The 18,794-nt window shown below is 41.7% G+C and overlaps 1 protein-coding gene across 4 annotated transcripts in view; it reads right to left on the bottom strand.

The window, feature by feature from the left end:
• Window positions 1–7,154: 7,154 nt before the first annotated feature.
• The window catches only part of RAI14 (retinoic acid induced 14), an 85,940-nt gene continuing 74,300 nt past the window's right edge, over window positions 7,155–18,794 (bottom strand). For 3 of the 4 annotated variants that reach the window (XM_084503665.1, XM_084503667.1, XM_084503666.1), the window contains exons 9-18: window positions 17,838–18,016; window positions 17,142–17,170; window positions 16,001–16,087; window positions 15,278–15,355; window positions 14,507–14,567; window positions 14,052–14,170; window positions 12,016–13,542; window positions 11,081–11,230; window positions 9,451–9,516; window positions 7,155–9,198 (exon numbers count right to left, since the gene is read on the bottom strand). In XM_084503665.1, coding sequence (XP_084359791.1) covers window positions 9,121–9,198; window positions 9,451–9,516; window positions 11,081–11,230; window positions 12,016–13,542; window positions 14,052–14,170; window positions 14,507–14,567; window positions 15,278–15,355; window positions 16,001–16,087; window positions 17,142–17,170; window positions 17,838–18,016 — 2,374 coding nt within the window. In that variant the 3' untranslated portion in view covers window positions 7,155–9,120. The remainder of the gene's footprint in view (window positions 9,199–9,450; window positions 9,517–11,080; window positions 11,231–12,015; window positions 13,543–14,051; window positions 14,171–14,506; window positions 14,568–15,277; window positions 15,356–16,000; window positions 16,088–17,141; window positions 17,171–17,837; window positions 18,017–18,794) is intronic. The other variant, XM_084503668.1, reaches the window with a different exon arrangement.

Genomic DNA, 18,794 nt, shown 5'->3' with positions numbered 1-18,794 from the left:
TTTTGGTTAAACGAGACCATTTCTCTCACATGTCGCTGCTGTTCCTGACTTCACAAGGTGCAAACATCCAGGTCAGAGCTTTTGGGCTGAGCACGGTGTGGGCTTCATGGGTGAGGGCATTTTGGGGCCGGAGCCTGCACAGAGCTCCGAGGGGCTGGGGAAACAAAGGCACAGCTTTGGCGCTGACCTGTCCATCTTGTGGCACCTATAGCTTGGTCCTAACTTTCTGGAAATGGAAAAAGAGGAGGTTTTGCAGGAGGTTTTTGGCCAGCAGAGGGCATGAGCTGACCCTGCCTGCTCTCCTGCGTCCCACGGGCTGCTCCTCACCTTGCTCGTGCAGGAGGCTCAGCACTCATGCTTGGGTGAGAAACACTCTGGAAGCACCTCCCTGGCTGAACCAGGTGGTTGCTGTCCTCCAGCTCCCTGCTTTTTGTCCCAAAACGCTGGTCACCACCTCCTAAAATGCCTCCTCTTAGTTTTAGCTCTGATCTCAGCTGAGGCTGCCCCCCACCTAGCCTGGGTTTTTTCTACATTTGCTGTCACAAGGCTGTCCTGCTCACTGCAAAAGGATGTCACAGCTTGGATGGAGGAAATGTGAAATGAAGTTATGCACCATTAATGTGTGCTTATGAAACCTTCTGTAATAGGTACATTAGGGGAAAATTGCTTTCGAACACTTTTTGCTCTGTGTATTTGCTCAGTGTGAGACGTGCTGCATCCCCAGCAAAGCAAGGAGTTACCAAGGGCCCAGATTTTTCTCCCTTCCCAGATGTTGGCAGTGACTCCCTCCCCATAAGGATGCATTTGGCTGAGTCAGATGGGGAGGATACATACGGTCACAAAGCATAAAAATCCACCCAGGTACCCACCACAATGGTTTGCTGCCGTATAACCCTACAGCATGCATGAGGATACAATTTGAATTTGTTTTAGTCTCAGTCTGGTCCCACTTTGGCACCATCCCCTGTTAACACTGAAATGCTTACAACAAAAAATTGGAGACACAGTGCGTGCTGACAACAGGATTTTTCTGCTGCTCCTTCCTTATCAGCACTGCATTTCCTCACCATCCCTCTGACTAACTCAGGGAAATGCAATGCCTCGCAAGCCGTCTCTCCCAAAAGAGATATGGGGTCCTGGCTCAGCCTAATTATAGTTTGCTCATTTGTATGAATGTACAGCCCTGGGAGAAAGGCAGCATGCACGCAACCTCCTCTCCCAGATGACTCAGCCAGCACACCTGTGGCTGGGTCCCAGATTACACTTCCTTCAAAATTTTCCTCAGATGTAGAAACTGAGGTCATAGCCAAGTTTTAGTGTCTACATCTTCTCTCAAAAACCTACTGTACGACAAGATCTGGTACCAGCTAGCAATTCCTCAGACTAAAGCTCTCTTGACCCCAGGAAGCGCGGCCACCCTGCGGTGATGTCTGCCAGTCTCCCACTTCGAGGGATCTGTGAACAGATACCTGCAAGTCACTTGTACTCACCTCCTCATCCTACAACACTTTTTTTGCAGGACCCCATTAACAAAGCCAGTTTAGGGATTTTTCAGGTGTTTTCCGTGCAGTTCAACAGGTCCATGACACACATTAAAGTAACCAGAGAGCTGCAGGTGAGCCCTGTGCTAGCTTCCAGAGCCATCCCTACAGATGATCCTGAGAAAAGCCCTGCAGAGGATCAGCTCCCGAGTGGCTCCAGCTTTGTTGGAGGCTGTCTTTTACTGACAGGCCTGGAGGGGGAGCTGGGCTTTATGGTTTCCTGCTTTGAGGCTGGTGAAAGGGGAACAGTAAAGCTTTCGCTGGAGAATTTTGCAGCCTCCTACTTTTTTCAGCTCAGATGGAACTTTGGGCTTGGCCAAAAATGAGCAAGCCAGCAGAAAACTGAAGGCACTGAAATCAACCCTGTATTTACATAATTAGATAACATAGATTTGTACATGTGGAGATTTTACCCTGTAAATACAGTGCAGTGATTAATTTGATAAGACAGTAACAGTGGGGTTTTTGCAGCAGCACCAAATTGCAAAGCCTCTGCCTGCTTGGAAAGCAGACCGATGGCCGAGGAGACAGACTTCTAAGATTTGTACACACCTCTGTACAGTCCCAAAATCAGAGGAGTGAGCATTTAGGTTCAAAGATGTTCCCTTGAACCCCACAGGGACATGCTGAAGGCCCTGGTCCAGGCTATGCCTGCCCATGCAGATGCTCCCAGGCATGGACAGTTGGGGTTTGCACTGCTGGAAGCTCACTTTGCAAAACACTGGGCCACCTTCAGAAGGGAACAGGCTGATACAGAGCTGTGCTTGGCAGTTACCTGCAGGAATCACAGTTTGGCCTGGGCCAAAACCATGCCACGAACCATCCCAAATAATCTAATGGTAGGGATGGTCTCCTTACAGCATGAAAGAATGTTCCCAACCATTTGTGTAGGTGCAGCCTGATCAACCACCAAGAACACATTTCTTCTCCCTGTGGTTTTGCAGCTGTTTGCCTCAATGCAGGGATCTCTCTCTCTCTTTCAAATGCTGCCTGCAGGTAGTTGGAGGCATGAGGCATAAAATGGGTCCTGGAGGAGTTGGGGGTACCCCCATGTTATCACCTGCTCGCAGCACTGAGGAACACCCAGGTCCCCTGCAAGCAGCTGCACTCTGGAGATGCCCCGGTGTCCCCAACAGAGCAGCACAGCCTCTGGGGAAGGCTGGACCCTGGCCAGCTGCCCTGGGGTGGTTGGAGGCCCCTTCCCCCTTGGGGTAGGATTTGTGACCAAATTTCTGGTGCTGCAGGGATGAGATGCACTGTGCCAGGCTGCAGCCTCAGCTACTGTACAGCCTGGGCAAGGTGCCTGTGGGAAGATCCTCAATGAAGCTGTGGCAGTGGGAAAGCCAGGGCTGCATCACAGCTGCGGTCCCCAGGGGCACCCGGGCTGTGACTTAGCACCAGGGCACTCTGCAGCTGCAGTCCTGGGCAGTGGCGCTGAGCCACCAAGGAGAGCTGCTGGGGAGGGACCCAGATGGCAGCTGTGCACCATCCCCTTTAATGTCATAGCCCAGACCAGGCAATCAGGCAGGGCTTTAATTACACTCGTATTTGCAAGGGAACATGCTGCCAGAGACACATTAGCCAAAGCATCTGCAGAGGAAGTGCTGACCCTTGCCAGCAGAACAGCACCAAGCTTAAAACCACTGCAGATGCCACGCAGTGCAGGGCTTTCATGGCTTGCTCCTGAAGCCACCTCGCATGCGGTGCAGGGGACAAAGCAGGAGCACACGCTGCCCTCCCCACGGAGGCAGCAGCCCTGCTAACTGCCCCACACCGTGACCTTCCAACTGGCACCTGGCTCCACAGCATCTGCATGGCTGCGCTGGGCCCAGCTCTGCAACATCTGGCCAGATGTTGCCCCCACCCAGCTGTGCTGAGCACAGCATTGCTCCTTTGGGAGCTGCACTGCTGAGTGTGAAAACCTAGAGGAGCTACTTCTAGGAATGAGGGCAGCCCAGACCTTTCTGCTCTGTGCCCTCAATCCCTACAGCTTTTTCACCTGAGAGAAGATGGCTGCTTTTAGTTTTCTGTCCCTCCCCAACTCTTTTCCTGTCTGGAAAAAAACAGCTTAATCCAGCCCTACCCTTGCTCCCCAGCCTCTTCTTTCAGGGATACCTCCTGGTGGGCAGCAAAGTGCTTACGGAGAAGCAAAGGCATCCAAACATTTTTGGACAGGGCTTTGGTGCATGCAACCGGGTGCAAGGCATTCTCTGCTTTAGGACAGGAAGTGCATGAAGAGTGCTCCAGCTGCAAGCCCAACCACCACCAGGGAGCACTTTGGTTACCTTCAAAGCGCAGAGAGGCCAGAATGGAGCAAGCAGCCTTGCAGAGGAGCTCATTTGCCTACAGACTCAGGCGATGCTCGCGTCTGAGGGCTGCTGAGCACAGGGTACCAGCCCAGGGCCCCGCTCTGAGCAGCCAGGCGCCGGCCCCGAGCTCCTGTCGGGGATGATGTCAGCGGGCTGTGCCTGTTTCCAATCTCCAGCTGCTGGTAGGAGGCCCCATTACCAACCGTCTGAGCATTTCAGGCTGTTGGAAAATGCACGAGGAGGGCCAGCACTGTGAATCTGGACAGAGCAGTGTTCAAGCAGGCTTTTAAAATCAAACACTGAAAAAGTGATGATTATGTAAATACCTGTGTTAAACCTCAGAGCAGCCAAAGGCTTGTAAACAGGGTAGATGTGTTGCCTTAAAATGGCTCAGGAAATACAAGCTGCATCACGAACAGACCATGCTGAAGCTACCACTGGGATTCTGGATGTGGCATATTCAGGACTAAAAGCACAAGCCTGTACAGCTTGTGCAAAGTGGCAAAACCTTACACTGGTGACATGCTACCCCAAGATCCCATCACTGGATCCATCACAAGACAAAGGCTATTTCTCTTAGAAAACCTTTTGTGACATGCTATCATACCTTGGGAGAGAGAATTCAGCATTTACAGGTATTGAGCAAAACAGCCCTTTTTGCCAGCAACAGGGTCTGCCTGCAGTAGTTTTCTGCAGTTAACAAAAATTGTATCTTGGGCCTCCTCAGATAAGGAGAAACTTCTTAAATCACAGCTTTAAATTAACTTCACCTGCAGTTTACTTCTGTATGTAATTCTAAGATAATGAAAATGGCTGTTAATACAACAAGAATTAATTTGTTACTGCCCTGAGTAGAAAAAGTATGGTTCTAGTCTGTAATTAGTACCCCTTACTTGTTTTCAAAAGGACCAGTGAAGGACCCAAACAGGGAAGCAGCAATAAAAAATCCACTCGGATAATTCATTTCTAAGAAACATTTGGCTGAGAGTTGGCTTGTACCCACAAGTACAGCCGATGACCTATGTTTGGAGAACAGTGTTACAATCAGCAAAGGTTTCAAGGTACTCAAACTCTTGAACTGTGGCTTGACATTAAACTGAGAGCACTTTTAGTGCTCCCTGTGGCAGATCAAAACCACAGCGCATAGAGGATTTAAGCCACTGATCTGGCCTAAAAGCCTTGCACCAGTTCCTATTTGTTTGGAAAAATGTGCTGGGTTAAACGCTTGTGCCTGCAGAATTTTTGCTGGGTTACATCACATCCATCTCTGCCACTACTTTGCAACCCTCCGCTTAAGACCTAACACAAACTCCAGGAGCTTTTCCATGAGTTTCCTCATCACAAAGCACCATGACCTACAGCACAGCTGCTGCTTTGAAGCCTGGATCCCTGAAACATCCAACAACAGGCCCGGGCCCTGGCTCCACAGAGGGCCAAAACCACAAGGCCAAAACCACCAGGACCAGCCCTGTGCCGCGAGGCCTGACCACACAGCTGGAGTCGGAGCTTCTTCCCCACAGCACATGGGTCACTGCCACGTTTAAAAGGGGCAGATTGCTTCAGTCTTTCATGTCTGCCATCTGCTCAGGAGGCTGGCATCGGAGTGGAGAAAGCCTCAGAGATGAAGAAATGAGCTATTAAAGTGGTGCCCAGGAGGGGACCCCTGCTGTCATGACTGTCCAGGTAGAAGAGGACAAATAATTAACAACCAGACCAGTGATGCCCAAGAGGCATTTTCATGCAAGTGTGGCAGCAACCGATCTAGAAGGCAAAAGGCTGGACTGCCACACCATGGGTCTGACCCTAAAAGAAATTGTTATGCAACAGATCTCGCATCCAGCCATCCACAAGGAAAACACATGGCAATTCAGATGGGAGTTCCCAGTCAGGAGGCCCACTGCTTGCAATGGATGGCACAAAAGAGCTATTCTGTGACCTTACTAATCCAGCAGCAACTATTAGCAACAAAATCATTAATCCACACTGTGAAACGATTCAAATTTGCCCTGCCAGATGATCTGAACTCACACAGACTCCACATACCAGTCTGTTAGCACCCTTGTTCAAAGGAAGCCCAGTACCGAATAGGTTACGGAAATTTTCTGCAGAAGTCTAGAGAGCTACTTGACCCATAGAACATAATCAAAAGAGGTGCAATTCCTGTCATGTATGTGGATTGCACTGAGACCAAAAGATGTAATTAGTAAATCAGGTACTGAAAAACTAGATTATCAAATAAAAATTGAGAGAAAGATGATAAATATACAATGCTTATATAGTCAACGCTGTTAAGAGATGTATACATACTCAAATATGAATATTGTATATGTATATGTACATGAGTACTATATATGTGTATGTATACATACTCAAATGCAAGTAGTGCGTGCAGTTCTGGGCACCACAGTACAAGAAGGACATTAAACTGTTGGAGAGTGTCCAGAGGAGGGCGACGAAGATGGTGAAGGGCCTAGAGGGGAAGATGTATGAGGAGCGGCTGAGGTCACTGGGCCTGTTCAGCCTGGAGAAGAGGAAGCTGAAGGGGGACCTCATTGCGGTCTACAACTTCCTCGTGAGGGTGAGTGGGGAGGCAGGTGACCTATTCTCTGTAAACACCAGCGATAGGACCTACGGGAATGGTGTTAAACTGAGGCAGGGGAAGTTTAGGCTGGACATTAGGAAGAGGTTCTTCACCAAGAAGGTGGTTGCACACTGGAACAGGCTCCCCAGGGAACCAGTCACTGCACCAAGCCTGTCTGAATTTAGAAAGCACTTGGACTGTGCACTTAGTCACATGGTCTAAATGTTTGGGTAGACCTGTGTGGTGCCAGGAGTTGGACTTGATGATCCTTATGGGTCCCTTCCAACTTGGGATATTCTATGATTCTATGAAATATACACGAGTACACACACATACAAATATACTTTCACTGTAGTTCTGTACATGGAGTGAAGTGCTAAGTGATAAAGAACCAGAGTTTTGAGAAATTGTGGGACTTAGGCCACCTCCAATACTGGTCTAAGGTCATTTTAAACTTAGTTGGAATGCATCCAGTGGTGATGGAAGACCCATATTACTTCTAGCAGGACACCCATGGGAGAAATATCTCAACCTATCAATCCAACACAAGGCATAATCTGCCAAAGTGGTTGCGCTGGGTTTGGTGTAGATTCAGTACAAGCCATACATCTGACAGGTATCTGAACATGGAGTACAGAACACATTTGTACTACATTAAAGCAGTGAGTGTGGTGAGATTACCCTTGAGATAAAAAGTAACTGAAGGCACAAGGAGAACCAAGATGAAAAATTGGAAATAGTTTATTTTGCTGCATAAGGAAACTTCTGGTAAATTACATATAAAGAAACTTGCTATGCTGTAGTGTATAATTTTCAATATTCCACAAAGATAATTGTAATAAATATACAAACCAAAACAAAGTAGAAGACTAAATCCATCAGGCAACTTACAAAATGGTTCATCAAGTTTTATACTTCGCAGCATTGGCATGCTTAAAATCTTGTTGTTCATTCTGAAGTGCTGCAGCAAAATTCTTTTCACATTTCTTTGGAGCATTTTCAAAATCATCTAACTATAAAATACTGTCCAAAATTAGCAGGCATTAGTTAAACCACCCAAGAAAAGTAACACCAAGGTCTAACTGATGCAAAAGAATGTTTTATTTGTTTGTTTTTAAAATCCATTTTTGCTTTGCCAGGGTTAGGAATTATCTGATATAAGTGCACTATGAGTCCAGTCAGCCTCAGGCACTGCTGACTCTTGTCATATTATGACTCTATATAAACTTCAGATTATATAGCTCTGGAGATTTCTCTATTAGAGACATATCTACTACCAGAAATAAGACAAATATAGTGAAGCTGCAAGCTAGTTCAAATGGTTGTACCCTCGAGTGCAGTGTGTGCTTAGAAGAATTCTTCCATAGCTTCATAATAAGCCATACATCATTCATCAGGCATTTTTATTTGACTTCGAAATTTAAAAGTGCTGACAAAGGCTTTCTTAATGCCTCTGGCCTCTAGAAACAACATGTAGAAATTTTTGACACATTTTGCTCTTCTCTACCTTCATTTCTACATTTGTTGAAACAGCAGGCTAAATTGTATTTTACACTTCACTGCTCTGGACCACACCAATGGACAGGTCTATTATTCCATACAGATCTTTTTCAAACTGAGAACACTTCTCTATGCTTCACTATTACTGAATATTTGGGGGTATAGAAAGGAACTCTCTAAAACACGGTTACCTAAAAATATTTGTTAATAAGCTTAATGCAAACATTACGTAGAAAAACGGTTTAGTTACAAAAAAAAATTCATTAGAGGGCCAATAAAAATATACTGAAGAGAAGATCTTTACAAAAGTGAGGTTAGGAAATATGAGGCATTGACATTCACTGTAAACATCCTGTGTTCACTAGAATCCCTTGTCTAAAGTATATGTTCTGGTTTTGTTCCTGAGCTTCATGGCCAACACTTGCATAGATAGCTAAACCTATCATGAGTTGTTTCTACAAGCCTTTCTGTACTGCTTTGTACAGAACTTCAATAGACTAATTACTTTACCTTTTGAAATAGTTTCATTCCACTAGCAGGCAGTTCAAGGAAACTATGAAGCATGGTATGATTTTTGTGTACTCAGTGCATTGGATGGGTTGGGACAGCTACAGTATGGTGTGCTAATCTAAAACAAAACTAAGTTAAGAAGTATAGCTGTTTGATGTTCTGGCTTACCATAAATACCTACTTCTGCTCACTGCTGCAAGGCTTGCTTCTGCTCTGCCAAAGAGTGCGTATGGCAAAATGTCTTGAATCTGAGTGCTACAACATCAAGCAATTATGCCTATCCCCAATAACAATATGCAGCTTATACACAGGTAAAGGAGACATGGAGAATTTCTCCTTTACCCAGGTGGCATGAGTGCTTGCCTCCATATTAATCTCCCTCTGGGAGGAAGCTAGAAAGCAGTTTCAGGGTAAACACGACATGTAGTGGCCTAAGTAAAAAGTCTGAAGAACATACTTGCATTTTGGCTATGAAAAGCAGGCATGTGTTTAGTTACTGCACATGTCTATGCACATGGAAAGTGGTAGAGACAAACAAATTAATCCACCTCACAAACAGCACAACAACAACAAAAAAGCAGCAAATTGCCTGTTTAAAATCTTACTTTAAGGCAAATCTAGATAAACACCCACAACAGGATTAATGAAAATAGGGAGTTTTGCTTGTTTGTTTGTTTGTTTACTTTTTCTGTGATTGGCTTTTGCACATCGATAAAATTTGTTTAAGCACCTTCTGGACATCTTCATCCATTTGACCCTAGACAAGGGGAGAAAGAAGAAAAGGTGACTGAATTCAAACATTTCCCAACTCATTGAAAAGGTTTACAAACTATTTTTAAGATACAAGAATTACACCAATTTTCCAAAAGAAAACAGTGTTAAATTTGTGCTTAAACAGTCAATTCTTTCAGGTACTATGTGTTCAATACAACCTGCAATGTTCTGAATAGATCTGCAGCAAAAACATATTCCATTAAAACACCATGTAATGAGTAATATCTAACCATACCTGCACAGCGTAGAGAAGATGCATCCGGTAAACCGACACGATTTCCTGATGTTGTTTCTTTGTTTCCTAGAAAATAGTTAAGCAGAAAGTCACAGAGTATTCAGAACTGTGGAATTCAGAACTCCTCACCTAGACGTATGGAGCTCTGTGAAAGTGATAATCTAATGTATGGGTGGAAAACTAGCTCAAACACAGGACTGTGCTGCTAGCTATCTAAAACATAATTTGCTGGGAAACATAGTCCACAGAAACGCTGTAATTCTAGCCAACTTTGTAATAAACAAACAAACAAACAAACAAATAAATAAATAAATGGTGAGATGATATTAGTTGCAAGAAGTCCTGAGCTGCAAAGATGTGGAACAAGCACATACTCTGCTTCTCAGTTTATCAGAAACCAGAAGTAACCAAGGAAAGCCAACAATATTCTGACAAATCAACCCTTGACTCTTCTGGTGAAGATGCTTACAAAGGTCTTAATCTATGAAATTCTCAGTTAATTACTATACATTCAAACAAGGAAAGTCAAACACCTTTTTTGTGATCAGACTGCCACATCCCAGAAGCCATCTTTCCAAACAAACATGAAGCTGCCAGGAAAGCCAGTGTAAGAGAAGGAAAGAATGTTTCCTGTTTTAAGTTGTATGCATCTCCTAATTTGTTGTGTATCTTTGCACTAATTTGCTGATCCTTGAGCTATGAGAGATGAAGGCTCCTTATTAATTTGGTGGACTGGGATAGGAAATACAAGCCTACACACTGACAGGACACGGTGTTTAACTATCTACCTATTTATTTCTCCTCACTGCAAGGGAATTTTTCTGGCTCATGTGCATATTAACTCCTGCATCTGTCTGCTGGGGATGACAGGACAGCACATAACAGTTAAGGCATTTAGTCCATCGGGCTGAGAATTTTCCTTTCAAATGTTATTCCAGAGCTCTCTACAAATGAGTCTCTGGTGGGAAGTACCTTCTCTTCACCCTCTCTAAAGTGAGTGAAAATGCTTCTTTGGACAGGCAAACATTTGGAAATAGCAATTATGGCTCAACCTGACTTAGAAGACTGAGCCTCTCATACACAAGCAAGTACAATTTTAAAAAGTCTTTAAGCTGTTCAGAATTTCAGAAAATGAACTGCGATTCCTGTAAACAGATGGACTTGCTTGATTTGAAACTTCACGCTTTCAGTGACTATTTTCTTCCAAAAAGTCATGTTTCTTTTGGCTTAAAATAACAAAAAGATTTAATCTTTTAATACACATTCCTGAGAAAACACAACTTTAGTCCACTGCACACTGGCCAGATTTTTCACAAATCAGGGTCTCAGCAGCAGGTCTGGTCACTACATTCCACTACAAGTGCAGAAACTTTGATCCATTATCGATCTGAAGAAATATATACAGAAAAATAGTTTTCTTTAGTTAGACTATTTCTGGAAAAAAGACATCTGAAGTGACTTGAGGATTCCTACATGTTTCAGAGCATTACAAAATTTCTGTATGAAAACTCTCGTACTTATTGACTGTAGCTCATTTTAAATAAGGCAGAGTTAAGAATGCCACGCACGCTTTTGGAGAACTGGCAATAATGGTGGGTTTATGAACTATTATTTATTATTATCTACTTACGGTCAGTTGGTTTTGCAACTGCTTCACTTGTTGTTGTAACGCCTCCAGCTGTTGGCTTTGTCTTTTGGGGGCACTGGTTGAGTAGGAAAGCTGAGAAAGGCTGTTCAATGCTTCTTTTAATTTGCTGACCTCCTTGGACATTTCATTGATCTATGAAGGTGAAAAATAGGTTTTCATGAAAAGCTGCAAGGCATACTATATTCCCACGGGTCTCATCCTATACAAATAAGTATTTGTGACTTATATTTAAAAAGTGGCAGAAAAAATGGACAGAGATGTCATGTAAACAATGCTTCTCTACCACAATCCTAGCAGTCCTTCAGAATGCATTCCTGGCTCTGAAAAGGTAATATTTACAAAGATGGTATTTACCACCTTTGCAAATGCTGTGTCTTAACACAAGACCGAAACATACCAAACAGGCCAGCTATTCATACTAAGCAAAATGCATAGCTTTTTATAAAGAAATTGTGACATAGTTGCACAGGAAAAACAGCTGTCACACTGAGGTTGAGATGATACAGTAAACTCAGAATAGTGAATGTCTGCTGCTTCCTGATCCTGATGTTTCTTTGTCTCCTCACGAACCTCTTCCTGCTCTAAATTCAACTTTGAATTTGCTCAATTCAGGTTAGGTTCACTGAATTCTCTGGACCTTACCTGAACAGAACTTAGGAGGTGAACAGAAAGATGCTTATCTCCACCAGAGAGGAAGATAACTGAAGTCAAAAATGCTGAATAAAAACTCCTTTGACATTAAGATCTGTGAGACAGTACTTTGGCATCTGAATTTTCAGATGGTCACATGAACTCCAATGTTACTCCGCTCTGTGACACCTTACACCAACTGGGGCTTAAGGTCACTCATGCACCTTCCAATATGTTTTGTAGTCTGAATTCGTGTACTACTCCCTCCACAGCAGTGAATTACTAACCTTTTTATCTTTGTCCTCTTCTAGTTTTGATGTGCTTTCAGAGTATCTTTTCATTTCAAGTAAATCTTCTTGAGCTTGATGGTACTTTTGGTGAAGACCAGTCACCTCCTGTTCCTTTGCTTCAAGCAGAGTATGCATGCCTTCTTTCTCTTCTTTCAAATGCAAAATTTCATTTCTCAGTTGCATAACATCCAAGGACACATTTTCCTTCTCTTTGATTACATCCTTCAATTTGGATGACAAAGCACTAACTTCACCCTCTAATGAAGACTGGAGTTTTTCATACGTAGCCTTGGGTACCATTGCTTCATTAATTGCAGCTTTTTCTTCCAGTAATTCCTTCTGCAGGTTTCTTACTTCACTTTCCTTGTTGGTAAGCAGTCCTTTGAGCTCATTTATTTCCTCCTCCATTTCCTTTACAGTACTTCGGAGTACATTCATCACCTGATGGTGTTCAGTAATTGGCAAAGAGTTTTGTTTCTGACTGTCTAACAGTTGCTTTAGTTCTTCTGCTTCATCTAATACTTTTGTGTACTGGGATTTCATCTCTGATAATTCACTCTCTGCTTTGTATTTCAAAGAATTTGTTACCTGCATCAGTTTCTCATGTTCATCTCTAGGAATGTAGTCCACAGCGATATCATCCAGAGTTTTTCTCTTCCTATAATCTTCAAGCTCTACTTGTGCCTCCTTGTACAATTGTGACAATTCACTAAGTTGCCTGTTGAGCTCATCTATCATTCTGTGCATTGCATCTTTCATTTCTCCAGACTCAGCACTAGACTGTAACTGTGTCTGATTTGTCAGCTTGTCCTGTAGCCTCTTAATTTCCTCTTGCCCTTCTTTGTACCTCTCAATCAACAGTGCCTTCTCCTGATTAATATTATCAATAACTGAACAATATGAATTCCTTATTTCTTCACATTCTTCCACAGACAATTTGCCTGCCACATTCTGCTCTCTTTCTTCAAACTTTTTCTGCAGCTCTCTCACTTTCTCTTTTTGTCTTTCACTTTCCTCCAATGCTTTCTTCAATTCTTGCTTAAGCACTTCAACTTCTTCACAGGTCACCTTCAACCTACTGAGCTCGGAACTGGTTTCTTCACTTTCAGAAGAAATGAGACCCAGTTTCACCTGCCTCTGTACATTCAAAACATCTTTCACAGTTTCCTCATACCTGTTTTGAGTTTCTTGGAACTTCACGTTAAGATCAGAGCCATTTTCTGAAATGTCTGTGTTATTTAAGCGATCTGCTTCTGGAACTCTGGACTGGAACTGAGCTTCTAAGTGCTTTCTTTTGGCTTCAGAATTTTCTAATTTCCTCTGCACATCCTTTAAGTCTTCCTGGAGGTACTTTATTTTTACTTCACTAGGGCTTGCCAAGTTTTCTTGAATTTGGGTGGCTTTTAATGTAGGCTTCAGCTCCTGAGCTAAGCACTCATTTTGTCTATCTACTGCTTGATCAAACTCTGTTTGGGTTGAATGATAAGAATCAATCGCAGAATCCACTTCTTTAGGTGTTCTTTCCTGTGCAAAAAGAAACCCAAACAAATGCATGATAAAAGCAAATACATTTATTTAAAACAAAATACAGACGAAAAAGGAAACAATCCTTGCCACATCCTACAAAGATGGGCAATTAAAGCACCATGGAAGAAACCTTTGGGTTTCAACTCAGAACCCAGCTGGTCCCATTTAATCATCTACAGTGACAGAAGGCAGCAAGTGCCAAGCTCCTCTGATAGTCTGTGTTGATCTCCGTATGCTAATAATCAAAGCTAAGCAAATTAAAATCAGATCTGCTAGCACAACTGTTAACAGCATATTTTAGAATACAACTATCATAGTAAGCAAAGATATTCAGTAATTCATGGGAAAAGGATCAAAACACTAATTTTAATCCTCTGGATGCAGAGTGTTTCAATGATGAGCACCACAAGCTCTTTATATTTACAGAACATCTCTTTAAATCGGTTAGCAGCTCTTTGTTCCACTAAGAGGTTAACAGAGCACTAGAACAGCACAAAATACACCACCTGTAATTTGTCCTGTAGCTCCTTATTGTGTAATGTCAAAGAAGCAATTTTTGCTTGCATCAGCATAAGTAGATCTTGCTGTTCAGTTTCAGAACTCACGTCCAATAAACTATCAGCACCTTTGGAGGAAAAAAGATTCAAAAGCTTTCAGAACTTGAACCGATCCCACAGCTAGCTAGTTATTTTGCTTTCCAAATTAAACACTTTGTTTTCATGACTATTAAGTGCAGTGAACACGTGAACAATTCCTAGAGCTGTTTCCCCAAAAACGTGTTATGTCACCCAATAGAAGCAGGTGGCAGCTGGTAGTGACATTACATAACATTATTCCCAACATTTACTGTGACTCACATTCTAAGTAGAATGACACAGAGCACATCTGAACAGACAGACTTTTCACAACACCTAAAAAACCTAACCAAGTGAGAAAATAAGGATTAAGCTTTATTGTATACCTGTTGTGCTGTCACTCAGTCTGTCTTTATTATCTCGAAGCAAGGAGCTGAATTCTTCTTGCTGAGACATGAGAAAAAAAATTAAAAAACACTTTCACAGAAAGCAGATGTAAAGTTGGACAATTCACAGAAGATAAATATAAATAGCATAGACCTTGTTGGGTGAAACCTGGCAAAATTTTTTTTTTTTTTTTTTTTTTAATTTCAATTGTAGCATGCGGACAGGACAGAAATTAAATTGCCTAGGTCTCATTAAATGAGAATGTAATTTGGGCTACTATCCCACAGATAGTTTGGAAAAGCTGCAGCCCCTGTGATAAATTGCTGCAATATATTGTGGTGTACTTAAAAAGAAATCTTCAATACCCTAAGATAAACTTCAAAACCATAAGACAAATATGAGACAGAACACGCTCAAGTATTTGCCTGATGTCTTTTGGTGACAGGGTCGCTACTTTTTGCAACACAATCCCATATATTTCACTGGTATTAGCTAATGAGTTCTCACACCATTAATAAACTTTCACAACCATATTCCTATATACTGACTAGTTTATGACTAATTCTATTTAGATGTTCGTTAAACATTAAAGCAATCCACATTTGCTTTGTAAATTACATTGAAATAGATTTAGATTCCTTTTTATTCTTAAAATGCTGCTAATTAATTCACAGGACATTCTGCAGTCAGCAAAATAAATTGCTATGGTATTACACATTCTTCCCCCATACTTAGTAAGAAAAGAAAGAAAACTTTGACATCTCACATACCTGGTCAGCAAAGAAAGCCTGTCCTTTTCCTGTCATGGGAGTTGAAGTTGATGAGCGTGGAGAGGACAAATCACTAAGCTGTAAAAGATTATATAGAAATAAGTATATGTATGCATACGTATGCGTCCATATAACTAATCCTCCAACATGTGCCATATATAGACACAAACACATGTGAGCACTTTTCCTTGCACTAACATAAGTAACAACTCAGTTAATTTCAAAGAGCAAATTTAATTATTCAGTACTCTTTTGAGCCAGTATCACACTTGCAATGCGTTTGTTGTACGGATAGCTTTTCTGTTTAACATAAAACCTGTTAAACTGTATTTTGGTATACTATACAAATCAATTTAAGTGTTTTACTATCATATGTATATGTGCATATAATAACGTGTACATACATATGTGGATTTAAAATACATGTAATTTACTTAAGGAAGTCTGCAAAACAAGCAAACCTTCAATTTTAGATAGAAAAAGCACCTGTACAGTAAAGTTTGTACTACTGCATCTTAAACCATGCTGTATTTCAAGCAATTTTCTTAGTTAAACTCATCAATGTGTATTTTCATGGTGTCATCTTCATGTCAGGAAAAGCACTCATAATATGACAGGCATATAAAGTAGGAGAGACAGCTCAAATTCAGCCCACATCATTCACATAATGGTCAAAATGCTCTTCATCCCCTAAAAGTATCTCAAGATTGGTCTTTTCTTTACCTGAATAGGACTGATAGGAGGAGGTGGGGCTTTGCGTTTTTTTGGAGTTCCACTTCTTTCTGAACTTAATTTAGAGCCTTGATCATGCTGAAAGTTTCACCAGCCAGAGAAGGTAGGTTTGTTAGTTTGGTTAGTAAAGTCCGAGCAAGTTGTTTCACAAATATATATATACATATATATTTTCCCACATTAATATCAACTTTAGCAGCTCATGCAGCTCCTTTTTTTCTATGTAAAGACTACATCACTAATAACACAAAGATATTAAACATGCCTAACAATAAGAATATGTTCCTTTGTAATCCATGCTTCAGTGAAAACAAACAAGATTTAGTGAAAAAGCAGAAGCTGACAACAAGTTTAGCACTAGTGATTTTGAATATTTTCAGAAATTCATTCATAGTCCAGTCATGCCATTCTTAATAGCTACCATCTTTCCTCTCCATCAACTTCCATTCATTCATATTCCAGCCATGCCACTCTTAACAGCTACCACGTTTCCCCTCCATCAGCTTCTGCCTGAACTCCCTGAAAAACCCAACTTCTCCACTCAGAGAAAGAATGAATTAATACATAGCACTCTCGTCTAATTTCCAGCCACCAGCAAGTAAGTCTGCAACATATTTGCCCTCCAAGATAGCATGATACTAAATACAGAATGTAAGAAACTTATTTAATTGCCTAAATCTGGTAAGAGTCTCAACAGATGGGGGTCACCAGTAAGGTGCAACCAGGGAAAACCTTCAGATAGATGTTTTGGAAACAGAAAACTTTTATGGGTGATTTTTTATACAGTTTTAAGAGACCGGAGTCCAGCAAAGCTCCTGCAATACATGAAAATGGCGGAGTATCCTCCTGGCACACATGTGCGCATGCACATGCAACCTCCCTTCCTTTTCTCACTGAGGGATCTGGCAGCTATGTCAGAGAGAAGGTAAACCCAAAACTGATGTTCCTGAAAGACATTCTTTAAATAAGCAACAAAAACTTTTCACATTACAGAGCAGTTATTAGATGTGCATCTCACAATGACTACTAGCTACGAGTCACATCTACTCCTACCAGTAATGGCAGTTACTGTTTTTCCATGAGCTACAAGCCTTTAAAGCCCAAGTATTTTTAAAATCAAAAGGATAAATACCTGCTTTGATTTAGTTGGTGATTTTGTATCTGTGAAGCAAGAAAAAAGCAGAATTAAGAACAACGATCAAGGAATATGTTATTTGCCTAACCCTTCTCTCAGCTCTACTTCCTGCATCATAAATGCTGTTTGTTTTTTGAACTCCTGTTTGAAATCTGAGCACTATACTTAAAATTAAAAATTCCATTTAAATACATCTTCTTCGCTGCTTTTTTTGGTTTGTTTCACAGTGATAAAAAATTCGAAGGATTGTGACAACTCTGCTCCTACTGTAGCCTCTCACCATTCGTTCACATTAACTTACTACTTCAAAAATCTGTTTTAGCTTGACCATAAAGTCCCGTCTGCATTAGTTCCTTCTGAATCCTTCTACTGAGGAGCTAAACATAGTCTTTCACATAATAAAGAGAAGATCTAGTTCAAATTCTATGCAAGAGTTCATTACGCTGTTATATCCGCTTACCTTGTCTTTCTCGAGACCACCTGTTTGCCCTGCTGAATATTTTGTCTCCCATTGCATATTACCATATACAGCAAATACCACATTTTCCTGTTTTGAAAAGCTTCAGACAGACCATCTTGAAGGTAGCTTTTGAAAATTTTCAGGTTACTTTACAAAGTAAATTTGTTCCTTAATAAACATAAACATAGCCAAAATGAAAAGGGACAAACAGTATAACAGCATCTCTTACGTACCCACATCCTGAGATAACTTTGATGATAGGAGATTCTGGATCCCTGCATTCTCAGAGATTTTGGAGTAATGCATGGCATTCTGCCCAAAGACGTCTACTAAACTGACATCTGCACCTTTCTTAAGGAACGCTTCCACCATGTTAAGGTTACCAGCTTCACAAGCCATCATCAAAGCAGTTCTGGACAAAAGAAACAAGATAAAATTATCAAGAATAGCCTTTGAAGCGGCAGCTCATTTTGTAAGGAAGAAAGAGTGACAGGTATTGTGTAACGAAGAATAAAATTTTATCAACATATGTATCAACACATGTGCAACTGTCTTTTCTATGCACAGACACCTGCCTGCCCTTCCTCCTCTTCCCCATACACCCCAGCTGGACCTTCTGCAAAGGCCTGTTATTCTTTGCACATATCTCCAAACATTTCTAAAAATGGGTTCGTGAAGCTAAAAGGAGAGAGAGAAGTGGATGAAGGATAAAGTCAGACTATCAGATCTCACTGTCACACTTCAATTACAACACGAAAGCCTTTATTTCATGTTGTTTTTAAGCAGGTATCACCCACAAAGCTAAATATATTTCTCAAAACTCTTCAGTGAGACTGAAGGGTGGTTTGACCTCAAATCCTGAGCCATTCTCAAATAAAAAAGATAAAGAAGTGTCTTATATCACAATCAATTCCCTCTCCAACACAGGGCAGCTTGACAGTGCCTCCTACAGTAAGGGTAACATACAGAAGGAGCATTTTCCTAACAGGTTGTGTCTGTTTTTCCTCAGTGACTTTTAGGGATCAAAAACCACACATAGGATAATTACAAAAACACAGAAAACCCCACCTCTCGAGCATGCTCTAATATTGCTTTCCTGACACAGCAGAATTCTCCCTTTTAAATACGAAATCATTCCTAATAGGCTGACCAAGTTCACACGCAACTACGTTTCTCAGTGCAGGTATGAA

The sequence above is a fragment of the Aythya ferina genome, assembly GCF_964211825.1.
Source record: "Aythya ferina genome assembly, chromosome: Z".
Lineage (NCBI taxonomy): Eukaryota > Metazoa > Chordata > Aves > Anseriformes > Anatidae > Aythya > Aythya ferina.
The sequence above is the reverse complement of the archived record's forward strand: the minus strand, read 5'-3'. Positions and strand labels throughout refer to the sequence as shown.